Genomic DNA, 12,526 nt, shown 5'->3' on the forward strand with positions numbered 1-12,526 from the left:
GCAGCTCCATTGCCTCTCCCCTTGCCCCTGAAGTGGGCCCCCACCTCACTGCTCCCTCTCCCCCTTTCCCCTTAGTCCTGAAAGGGAGGGGCAATGGTCCAGGCTTAACTTCTGCGCCTACCCCACCCCCCACTCCGGAATTTCAGGTATGCCCTGGTGTCCAGGGACAGAACCACCTGCCTGTTCTCCATTTATATCGAGATTCTTTGAATACTTTTGTAATTAAGGGGAGCGCCCAGAGGAAGGAGTTTTAATTTATCTATATGGGTAGCTCGCGTCTCTGCCATTTGTAGTCTTTGGCCCTGGATTCCGCATAGATGAGCTTCTCCGCTTGCATATGAGTTGACTGACGTGTGCGTAACTTCATTTGGTTATTTCTGGTATCTGCGGCCACTTAAATGGATTGTTTTCACATTCTGTTCCCCAGTTACAGAGAAGAGTCCCTTCGGTGTATGAATATTCGCCCCTATAGAGGGTAGACAGGGTGAGGAAGGGATAGGTGTGGTGTACACAAGAGTTGAAATTCCACTTTTATGCATTTTAAAAAAAAAAAAAAAAACGAGTACAAAGAGGATGTCAGTTTCCTATGGAAGAGACACCTCTGACCCTTTATTCTTATAATCAAAATCTCAAGGGAGAAAAAGGGTTTTTGTTCTTTCCCCCACTCATTGGGTTCGAATAGATTAAACGGCTGATTTTCAGAAATATTGCTATGTGTTTCTTTCTACTCGATTGTGGCTAGGTAGCCTGGAAGCTCAATCCCAGCTCCCAGAAGGAAATTTAATTCTAGAAGAGAGAATTGGGAATTATGGGAAGGATCTCTGAGAGTGATCAGAAAATCATCTTCTGGACTCAGCGCTTCCTTTGTTGAATCCCTACAGAATGTTCCAGAATCTGCCATTTTCTATCTGTGTAGCCTCAGGCCACGTCTTTACCATCTAAGTGCTTCAGTTTCCTCAGGTGAAAATGAGAATAGGAACAAAACAATCTTGTAGGGCCATCGCAGAAATTAAATCTATAATACGTGCAAGTAAATCATACCGAATTAGAACGAGCTCAGGTATGCAGGAAAGTGATGCATGGTAAATTTTCAAAAGTGGCGGTTGTTTCACGTCGGTATTCCCAAATAGAATATAATCATCTTGAGAACAGAGCTAACTTTTCCCCACAGCTTTGAGCCGAGGTGTTTCATACATACTCGATTTCCAAGGACCTGGCATTCCTTTTTCAACCTTAAGGTCAGCGAAGGGAGATCATGATCACTTATAACAAAGGGACTTACATGGATATATGCCATCCTGCTGTCCAGTCCTTTAAGGTCCTCACTGGGACAGCACGAACATGGGTGAACACCCAAGGGACGAATGTGGGAGCGAGACCCGTCTGCAAGACCCTCATCATCGACCCTCCTATCCCTCTAAAGTCCTGTCTGCTACTTGAATTACTGTGACACTCAGAGCTAGTGGTCAAAAGTAGTCTGCCTACCAGCCATCAATTATGTGTGTTCCCCGACCTGTTTAGGCCCACTGTGCTCTGCTCTGTAATGATGTGACGGCCTATGAATTATGATTGAAACATAAAGAATCTAATAAAACTAAGTTGAATACTTTGGAGAGACCTATTAAAGGTAAGTTGCCACCCCCTCCTCAAAATGCTGCTGAATTCAATACGAACAAGACCAGTGAAAAGATTTGAGGGCAAGGGAAGTCCCTGGGGATCCTGCATTCACGTCAAAAGGGTTCAAGTTCTCACTCCACGTTATTAAAGAAACCAAAACCTGGGACTTGGGTTGGTTTAATGTCATTTCCCAATGGAATGAAAACACCTTGCTTCAGGTCAAAAGCTTGGCGGATGTGTTTTAAATTGACTTTTAAGGTATGTATGTGTCATTTTTGTGATTTCGCCCTCAAACCAATTCCTTTGGTTGTCTAAACAAGTGCAGATTACAGTGTCTTCTTGTAAGAGGATTTCTCAATCAGGATTGCAGTGCAGGTACATCTTAGGGGAGGTGACGGGTTGGGGGCAGTGGTGGTTCAGGCAGGAATGGCTTCTCCTGGGGAGGTGTTGCAGTTGCAGCAGAGGTGACATTATAGGGTCACACCCATGAAGGAAAAAGCTTATATGTTGCAGCCCATGCTGCCCTGGGTTGGGGGTGGGGGTCAGGTACGCAGAGGGGGCGTGAAGCTCGGGAAGAAGTGGCACGTAGCTATGGCCCTCATGAATGGTAGCTGCAGTTCGTTTTCATTCACAAATTAATATTTGATTCCTGCCTGAAACAATGATATGCATGCTCTCAATGTGGCAGGCCACGCTGGTGGTCCTAGTCCCTTCTGAAGAAACAAGTTCATCAGCTGCTCCAACAATAGATGTAGCCAGTGGTCCAGGAATGTGAGGGGACTGTGAGGAGGACATTCACAGAGAGCCTAGCCGCGTACCCCACCCCCCCAGCAGTTGTCTTGTGTCAGTTACGTAGGATGAGCTCATACACTTTATTCTGACCGTAATTATTTTTATGGTAATCCTCGTAATAGCTACCAGTGGCTGGGCATCCTCCACATGCCAGGCAAGGAGCGATCGTTCAGGTCTTGTCTTAATCCTCACAGCAATGCTGCGAGGTGGGCGTTACCTCATTTTTAGGAAGGACGAAACAGACATTTAGTCATGTGTCTCGGCCACACAGCTAGCAGGTGCCGAAGTTGGAATTGTCAGGCCACAGCCGCCTGACTCCAGGGTTCTGCCTCGGCCCCTAAGATCTTACTGTGTCAAAAGGGGAAAAGTGAGCCTCCTCCCCCGCAGAAAAGGGAAAATTGAAAATAGAATACTTTTGTGTTTTTGTTTGTTTTCTTTTAAACGGCCTGCAGAGGAAAGCTAAATGGAGTATTGGGGATTTTCTTCAAAAATGTAAAACTCTTAAAACATGATTTTAATTACACAACTAATACATGCTCATAGCCCCATTGGAGGAAAATCAAAAGAGCAAAAGATTAAAAAGGAAAAAGTAAAATCACCTTTAATCCCACTCATTAGAGATAATCACTGTTAATATTTTAATGATATCTTTCCATAAACAAAATGGGATCCTGCTGTTAACAGTATTTCGTAGTTGACTTTTTTCCTTAATAGACACCTTTCTATTTTAATAACTATTATAATAACTTTATTAATTACATTTATTGGCTGCAAGATAGCAGTAACTATAGTATCTAATGCTGGGTCCTTGTCATTCTCTACTCCTTTCTCATTCAGAACCTGTTTTCTAGTCTGTAAAAAGGACCCTTCAGAGGGTTGCTTACCAGGTTAAACGAGGTAATGTTTATTAAGCTGTTAGTGCAATGCCTGACGGTAAATGCTCAGCCTAATAAGATTAGCCATTACTGTTCATATAATAACGTCTACCATCTATGAAGTGCTTCCTTTGTGCCAGGCATTGTGTTAAGGGTTTACTTAACCCTGACACCAAATCCATGTGGGACGTGCTATCATTCTTCCCATTTCTCAGATGAGGAAAGTAAGTGACCAAGAAGCTAAATATCTTATCTGAAGCTTCAGAGCCAAGAAGTGGTGGAGATGCAAACCCAGGCAATCGGAACCCAGGGAGGGCTCTCAGTTCCTCACCACGCGCCATCACCCTCTGCCTCTGAGACATACAAATATCCCCTTGGCATTTCCTTTGTGCCAGGCACTGTGCCAGGTCCTGGGGCTCCTCTACCAGTCCCTGTGCATGTTGCCAAGGGAGGGCATGCGGCAACATAGTAGCCGATCCCACCAAGTCCTGGTTAGGGTGGCTGAGTCTCCAAAGGAGCATGTGGAGGCTAAAAAAAAAAAAAAGACCACAATTCAAGCACAGTGTTGCATGTGCTTACGTTAAGCACAGAAAGTTTACAGTTTGTGTCATTGGGAGTTAATGGCAAAAATCTGAATGCGAGGACACGGTGAGGCTCCGTGGAGATAAGGAATAATGGATGACTATAATTGAGCTCGATATGTCAGACACTGTTCTAAACACTGTAAACGGATGAACTCATTTAGTCCTCATAATTCCACGAGGCACCTACTAAGATCATCCCCATTTTACAGATGAGGGAACTGAAGCTCAGAAACATGGAGGCGGCTCTCCCAAACAGAGCTAAAACACTTGGCAGTGGGGTGGGGGGTGGGGAGGAGTTTTGCAAAGCCTGGTGGTTGTTTCACCACGATCTTCAAACATATGTGCGTCTCAAAATCTCTGGTGAGGGGAGTGCTTGCTTTAAATTCCCATTCCTTGAGGCCGACCTGTCACTGTCTGGTTTGTAGGACTGTGGTGGAACAGGAACATCTCCATTTTGAACAGGCTCCTCGGTGATTTTAAGAAGCAAGTCGACAGATTGTATTTGGAGCATCATGATGTTTAAATCACCCCAATAATATGCCTAGATGACCTCTGCGGAGAATAGCATGGACAAAGAAAGAGTTTGAGAGAGGAAAGAGGCTATTGATGGTTATCTATTAAAAGAACGTCAAGCCCTGCAAAAGTACCCCCCGCCTCCCCAGAGGCGCAATCTTTTCGGGGTTCTGGGCATGACCCCCAGCGCCGCTTACCCCTCGGGTGGTGCCTGCAAACGAGGCGCTGCGATCCCACCCCAAGCCGCAGGGGGCGCCATTCAGCTTTGCTCCCAAGGAATGGGTCACCGCTTTCTTTCTGCGCTTGCGCGGCAAGGACGCCTCACTTCCCGCCTTGCGCGCGCATCGTCTGAGTACTTCCGGCGCCAGGTAGGTGAGTAGATGCAGGTATCTTTCGCGGACTGTGAAGCTCTCCTCTCTATGGGACCCTTCCTCACCTGCTGCAGACCTACCCGCTTCCCCAGAGATGTCTCTGCGTGACCCCAACCGTGCATTCTTTAGCCCAGGCCATCCTCCTTCAGCCTCAAGGCCCCAGCGCCGCCCTCTCCCCACGACTCCTCTGGTCAGGCATGCGCCCCCATGCGCGCCTTACTCAGTGTAACACCCAGAGCCCTCACATCCCGCGTCCTACTCCTTCAGTCGCTTTCCGAGGCCACCTCTTCCCGTAGAGCATTTGCGCGGGGGGCGGGAGGTGTGTCCCGGCACCCCACTGAGCGCCCCTTCGCGCCTTCCCTCGTGACTTTTTCCAGACGGTCGCCATGAAGTTCAACCCCTTCGTGACCTCGGACCGCAGCAAAAATCGCAAACGCCACTTCAATGCGCCCTCGCACGTGCGCCGGAAGATCATGTCGTCCCCGCTCTCCAAGGAGCTGCGACAAAAATACAACGTGCGCTCCATGCCCATCCGCAAGGATGACGAGGTCCAGGTACGACTTCCAGCTGCGTCGCGCGCGGGCGCCGCCCTCGCCCGACATGCTTGGACGTGGGGGAGTCATAGACTCCCTTGCCCGCGGGATCCTGGCAAGTAATGTGACCCCACAGATGTGTTAGCTCAGATGGGGCCCAGAGCGAGTGGAGAGCACCTGCCCAGCTTCCGTTAAGAGCATTCAGATTCAATTCTGTAGTAATAATAATAATAATAAAAATGTCTTTAAAAAAAACATAACAGCATGCCAGCCCAGCAAAACTCTGCTTTTTGATTTAGCCACGTGGCTGCCAATTTGCCGGGCCCTGCTTAGGGTGGCTCTCTGCGCCAGACTCTGCGGGGGGAAGACTCCCGGGTCAGCGTTGCCGACCCAGCTGGCCTTCTAATTGTTTATGGAAATCTCCACTAGACTGTCTCCAGTTGCCTCGAAGTCAACATGTTACAAACTGTTTTCTCCTAAAATCTGTTTCTTTCTCCATGTTCCATGCTCTGGGAAAGGCATAGCCATCTGTCCAGTTGCCCACCCAGACTCTGGATATCAGACTCTGGATATCAGACTCAAAATCTCTGGATTGCCTCTTTTCTTCGCTCTTTTCAGTCCAGTCGATTTAGTCCCATCCACCTCCTCACTGGGCCAAGCGTTCGTCCAGCTGTTCCTTTGGCTTCCTTTTATTAACATTTTTCTTCAGACTCGGTGATAGTTAATAAGGGCTTTTTCACAGACTTTTCCATGTGAGTCTCTGGTCTTAGAGAGAGTAGTGGATTTTCGGTGAGATGTGGCTATTCTCTTTTCGACATGAAAATCACGTTGGTAAATAAGCTGAACAACCTAGGTAGACGTTGTAGGAGTGTTGAGCTTCTCCAGTTCTTTATATGTGGTTCTTCCTCTGTGCTTATTAACGAACATCACCTTTGTTATGGCTACTGTTTAATATGCTCTGGCCTTCGGGGAATCTATAATCTAGTTGATTTTTAAAGATTTTTCAACTAGTTGGAGCGTGAGCAGATTTTTAGTACAGGAAACAGCCAACGAGATTTTGACTTATGATAAGAAAACCATTCAGGTGGAGAATTTCCACCTAACTTAAACTAACACAAAGCAGATGTATATCTAAAAAACTGCTGGTTTTTGTCTGCCGGAATTAATCTGCTTTTGTATAAAAAGTTGTATCTTAGCCTGTGTGTTCCTGATAACTAGTTTCTTCACTGTAATGTTCATGCATTAGAAATGGGAGAAATTCTCTTGTATTTTCTCTCAGGTGGTTCGAGGACACTACAAAGGTCAGCAAATCGGCAAGGTAGTACAGGTGTACAGAAAGAAATATGTCATTTACATCGAGCGAGTGCAACGTGAGAAGGCCAACGGCACAACTGTCCACGTGGGCATTCACCCGAGCAAGGTATGGCCCGGGCCCGAGCAGCGGTGACAGCCTTCCATTGTGCTGCTGTAAGACTTATTGACATGTCGGCACTGTTTACACGGGTGGCCCTGGCAAGGACTTCAGAGGGAGGTCGGGCAGGCTCGATTGATTCACTGGCTTAGTGATGGGATCCAGATTCTTTTCTTGTCTGTTTTGTCGTTTTTGGTGAAGGCTCCTTTCTTCAGTCAGGTAGCAGGGGAGTTCTAGGCATTCCAGACGTCACTTCCCCACCAGATAATGTCCAGATGGAGGAGAGGCTATTTCGTCCTGGACCCTCACACCCATCTAGTGGAATAAGCTGTTCTTCCTTTGCGCTCCCATTTTATACACCGTATTGTAGGGTCTCTCTCCTCCAGAGTTTCAGATCCTCAAGGCAGAATAATTGGGGTCTGCTTACCCTTGTGATCTCTGTATTGCCCAGTAGCTGGCGGGAATGCAGGTGTTTCTTAAACAATGCATTTTGCCAGCCAAGGGATACTAGACAAACCAGAAACATGTTGGTTGTATAATTTTTCCCAACTCAAATAACATTTCATGTCACTAAGCTGTCTAAACATCTCCTGGATTCTCGGGAATTAGGAGACAGGAGGTTGGGGAACAGAAGGAATCTAAGCTGCGCTTGTCAAGGGAGACCCTTCTGTACAAAATAATCTTGGTTATAAATCCTTTCCACTTAAAAAAACAAAGATCTGTTTGTTTTCTCCAAATAGGTGGTTATCACCAGGCTAAAACTGGACAAAGATCGGAAAAAAATTCTTGAACGGAAAGCCAAATCTCGACAAGTTGGAAAGGAGAAAGGCAAATATAAGGAAGAACTTATTGAGAAGATGCAGGAATGAATAGAACATGTTGTGCAACCGTGGTTTAACTATAGATTTTTTTTTTTCCTGGTTTCTATTCCTTTGAAACTTCAAAATCTCTGGAATATTTTGTTTCCTTCCTGTTTTGTTATTGATACGTGGCTTTGTAAGTCTACTTTTGCTGTTTTGATTAATTTTATGAATAAAAATTGAAAATGTTTCCTAATTCAAAATGGAATTCACATTGTTCTGTAGATAAAACCCGTCTTATTAATTCCCAGTGGCCATTCATATGTTTCATATGTTTAATGTACTAGCAGCAGAATAGCAGGTGTATGATGGCCCTGCTCCTGCCTGGACCGTCGTGCTGATGGGGTGGATAGAACAGGTCCCTCACGCAGGGGTTTGTCCCACTCAATAGCGGTCACAATGTAAACTGGCACTCACGAGACCCCACTGAGCAGCTGGTGCTGCTCTGTACACCCGTGTCTCAGGCCTGACACATGGCTCTCTGGCTAGCTTCCGCTCCCTTGCGCTCCACCAGACCAAATGGGGTGCAGCTCCCTGACCAGGCTGCCCTGCCCACGGCCTTGACTTTGCAAGTGCCATTTCTATGCAACTGAATGCCCTTCCTCTGTGCTGGGGCTAACTCAGAAAACTAATGGCCTGTTGGCAAGAATTGGCTCACAGACAGATTTTGTCCTATTGCTTTGCATGATTTTTAAAAATTAACTTCAAACATTTAAAACTTAGGAGCTCCGCAGAGAAATCCGAATCTCGTGCATCATCTGGCTGCATGGGGCCCTGATCCTGCATATCATGAGTAGTGTGAAGCCAGAGCCTGGCTGCTCCCTATTTAGCTTATTTCCTCTGTGCCCGGCCCCCCATGGCATCTGAGTTTTAAGACTCCAGATCTAACTTATAATCATTCTTCAAGATTTAGCACCAGAGCTATCTCTGAAATCTTGCCTTGCCCCTATGATAAATAATCTTTCAGTTAACATGCATCATGTAAATTTGAGATGTGGATTAGGATGTATGTAAAATGTATTTACACAGCACGTGAAATAGGTACTGCACACAGCAGCTGTGTTAGTACACTGAGCTATGTCTAGTCAGTATAATGAGTACGTCAACCCAGTAAGGTCTGTAGTTTTTTTCTCTTTTGAGTTTTGTCTTTATTCTCAACCAACATGTTGGAGGACCCAAAACCTGAAAAGTCACATTTCATACTAGATTAAATTTATTGTAAGGATAACATTTTGTTGCCTGTTCTGGCTCCAGCCAGTACTCTTCATCAGTGAATTTATATTTACTAGGAGTCAGACTTGGCTTGTTTTCAGCAACTTGTTCAGTATGCGATATAGATAAGAACTTTGAGAGCTTTTTACTGCATGTAAAGCACAGAGTGTTCAGCAGATTTTAGCTATTGTCTTAGAGAATAATGGAAGTGGGTTCATTTGTAGGGGCAGAGGGAAAAGTTGTTCTCAAGGGAGTTCAGACAAATGCTGGTTCTTGAATGAAGGGGAGAATTTAAGGACAGCAGTATTGTGTTATGGCTGCTGCAGGAAATGGGGTCAAGAATGCCAGATGGGTGGGCCTGCCTATCAAGGTTCAGGCCCTGGGATATTAGCGTGTTTCCTGCGATGACTGAATTAAGCCGTTTCCTACTGACCTTTTCACCAAATCTGCAGATATTCATTCACTTGAGTGGGTCTCCTTGTGCTATTTGGGAAGGCTCCAAACTCTTAAACTTCAGATAATTGCTTCTGAATATTTGCTTTTATACTGCACTCACGCATGAGATGCTCAGCTCTAGAGCTTTCGGTGTGAATTGGGCAGGCAAGTAATAGAATTTTCTGACAACCAGACAGAATTCTACTAACCAAGGGTCCATGGGACTCTGCTGATGCTGCAGACATCAAGCAGTTCCCATCTGCTGGTGGTTTAAGTCTTTTTTCATTGTTTTAAGCTAGTTTTCTTTTTGTTTGTTTGCTTGCTTTAAGAAGTAATACTTAGTATGGTACAACAGAAAAAGTACAAAAGATAAACAGTGAAAAGTTCCCTTGTCACCTTGGCTCTCAGTCAATCTCTTCTCCCCAGAAACAGTCACCGTTCCCAGTTTCTTTTGTATCCTTTCAGAAATAGTCTGTGTGGATATGATTAGGTGTTTACTAAAAGTTTGATCCATGGAGAAGGCTACATGAGAAAAGCAGGTGGTCCAGATTGAAACAGCTGTATGTGGATGATCTACTGCCTGAATACCTTAATTACAATACCAACATGCACAAATATTAAATAAAATATTCTTTGTCCATCACAAATAACTGAATCAACCACATTCTAATTCTAGAACAGGTTTTCGAAGGGCTCATTTTACACAGTGGAGGTCTATCTTGTTAAGTAGTGTATAATTTAGGGTTTTTGCTGACATACTGTTTGAAATAGGAGAGGGAGTATGGCTTAGTGGGAAGAACAGGAGCTGTGAACACGTTCAGATCCCAGTTCTGTCACTTAAAACAGCTAGACGTGGGGCAAGTTGCAAATCTGAGCCTCTCTTTCCTAACATATAAAATGGATTTAATAATATTTATATTAGGTGTCGCGAGTGCCGAATGAGACAGGTAATGAAAAATAACTCTTTCCAACCCCCCCCTCTCCAAAAAAGAATGACCTTGTATTACATTTTTGCAAAATTCTTCGATGTCTGGCTAATAGACTAATGGATTCTTAAAATACTTCTGCATTCAATCTGTTGCAATATGTTATTCGGGGTGAAGCATAGGAAGAAAATTCAGTGTCACACAGATTGGTAGTTAGGAAAGAGAGGCACTCTCAGACCCGCTGGGAGAGTCTCAGGGGCTCCCCGGAGTCCTCGGGCCACAGTGCCCAGAGTCTGATTGATTTCCTGAAGTAGGCTTTATTTTTTATTTTATTTATTATTATTATTATTTTAAATGCCTACAGCACTGGTATTCCCAGGTGGTATCCTATCCAAGTACTAACCAGGCCCAAGCCTGCTTAGCTTCTGAGATCAGATGAGATCAGGCACGTTCAGGGTGGCATGGCTGTAGACCTGAAGCAGGCTTTAAACACTTAAAGGCAGGCAATATTTCTTCATTTGGTGGGTCACTGATCCTAGTTCCTGGCTTCCCCTACAGTTTTCATTTGGAACCTGTGATAAAATGTTTTTGACAGATTCACTGATAGAGGGAGCTATTGGCCAATACTAGCCCACGAATCTAATACTGAGATTAAGGATTTTTCTCATTTCACAGAGGATGAAATGGACAGATTTATACAGAACTGGTGTCTGAATAGCCACGATTCTGTGTTCCCCGACATCTGCTTCTCAGAGAGGCTGCCAAGTCAAAACAAAAGTTAGACTTAACGGAATTGACTTAAAATATTTGCATTTATTTAAAAAATGGGAAAAAATTCACAAGAGCTAAGATGTGGAAGCAACCCAGATATACATTGACAGATGAACGGAGAAACAAAATGTGCTATATACATATAGTGGAATATTATTCAGACTTAAACAGGCTGGAAATTCTGGTACATGCTACAACAGGGATGATCCTTGAGGACATTTTGCTAAGTGAAATAATCCTAAGTGAGGTATCTGGAGAGGCCAGATTCATAGGGTTGTGTCAGGAGCTGGTGGGGAAGGGGACAGAATGGGGAGTTGTTTAACGGGTTTGAAAAAGTTCTGGTGATTAGATGCACAACAATGTGAACATACTTAACACTATTGGACTGTACACTTAAAATGGTTAAAATGGTAAATTTTATGTGTATTTTGCCACAATTAAAAATAAATTTTAAAAAGTGGGAAGCAGCTACGAGCAAATTTCTTTAGCTTAGTTCTGGTTGATCTCACTATTTCTTAACCAATCAATTCATCTGTGTAAGTGTTTATTGAAGACATTCTATGTATAAAGTGCCCCTAAGGAGCAAAGATCAGTTAAACACTGTCTGTTCTCAAGGAGTTTGCCCTCTAGTAGAGGGACACACACACACACACACACACACACACACACACACAACTACAAGGCTACAAGAGATGCACTGCCAGAATGAAATGGGTCCTGGAGATGACGGTGCTTAGACTGAAACTTAAGGACAATAGAATTTCTGCTGAGGCTGTTTTGGGAGAGCGGTATGAGCACAAAGGTGGCCGACTCGTTTCTCACCCTGTTGGTCAGGAAAAGGCCGACCAGTTGGTACCGATGTTAAAGATTATTGGTCCAACTTCCCAATAAATCCGAAAATCCACTCTACTTGATGAAGCAAGAAGTCAGGAGGTAATGCAAGGGAAGGCAGTGTGCCTGGTGCAGGGAAACTCTGGTCCATGGTAAAGCACAATGGATTTAGGTCTGCTTCATAGGTCTGCTTTCCATCTCGCTTCTACCTGTGCGCTTTATGAAGCACCTGAACCTCTGAGAATTCCTTTACTCCTCTGTTGCAAGGTTGTCGCATACTATATAATTAACATACCTGAGAATCCTCGGCAAGCATTTGAAACTCCATGTTTATCTCCTCCTTACTATTCTTGCCAATTTCTCTTCCTCTTTCAAGCTTGCCAATTCCTCTACTTCTTTCAAGGACTGCCTGGTGCAAAGTCATGCACTGTCATCCACTACCTTCACGCTTCATTGAGTGGCAGGCTTGCAAGTCCATCTCCTCACCAGCCTGCAAACTCCCCGAGGGTGGTCTGATTGGTTTCTATCACCTAGAACCTGGCACAGATATACAATAGTGTGGTAGTTAAGAGCACAGGCTTTGACTGTCACACACCATCAGAGGTTGAATCCTGGCTCTGCCCCTTACTGGCGATGTGCCTTTGGGCAAGATCCTTAACCTCCTCCCTGGGCTTTAGTTTCTTCGAGTGCAAAGTGGGGAAGATAATTAAAACTACCTCTTAGGCTGTATAAAAATGCTGAAAACAGCTCACGCCTAGAGACTGGCACACGGGAATTCAGAACAGTAACTTACTA

General features: G+C 44.7%; 1 protein-coding gene and 1 pseudogene across 4 annotated transcripts; one reads left to right on the forward strand and one right to left on the reverse strand.

The window, feature by feature from the left end:
• The first annotated feature begins 4,613 nt into the window (after positions 1-4,613).
• RPL26L1 (ribosomal protein L26 like 1) lies at positions 4,614-7,759 on the forward strand. Of its 4 annotated transcripts, none has more exons than XM_015585157.2 (4): positions 4,614-4,753; positions 5,130-5,306; positions 6,565-6,705; positions 7,437-7,759. In XM_015585157.2, the coding sequence occupies exons 2-4, from the start codon at positions 5,139-5,141 to the stop codon at positions 7,563-7,565; spliced, it is 438 nt and encodes a 145-aa protein (XP_015440643.1). In that variant the 5' UTR covers positions 4,614-4,753; positions 5,130-5,138; the 3' UTR covers positions 7,566-7,759. The 4 variants fall into 4 exon arrangements, with proteins under 4 accessions (XP_015440643.1, XP_006906580.1, XP_015440642.1 ...); XM_006906518.2 differs by having other exon boundaries at positions 4,668-4,749; XM_015585156.2 differs by having other exon boundaries at positions 4,741-4,767.
• Positions 7,760-10,484: 2,725 nt separating this feature from the next.
• Positions 10,485-10,602, reverse strand: LOC112475358 (annotated as a pseudogene).
• Between the last annotated feature and the right edge of the window lie 1,924 nt (positions 10,603-12,526).

Source organism: Pteropus alecto, unplaced genomic scaffold, assembly GCF_000325575.1.
Source record: "Pteropus alecto unplaced genomic scaffold, ASM32557v1 scaffold40, whole genome shotgun sequence".
NCBI classification, from domain to species: Eukaryota; Metazoa; Chordata; class Mammalia; order Chiroptera; family Pteropodidae; genus Pteropus; species Pteropus alecto.

Bases quoted from the DNA above. Each gene is read 5' to 3' on its own strand.
- RPL26L1 (XM_015585156.2), top strand. The intron at 5,307-6,564 runs GTACGACTTCCA...ATTTTCTCTCAG, and splicing joins GCAAGGATGACGAGGTCCAG to GTGGTTCGAGGACACTACAA. The intron at 6,706-7,436 runs GTATGGCCCGGG...TTCTCCAAATAG, and splicing joins TGGGCATTCACCCGAGCAAG to GTGGTTATCACCAGGCTAAA.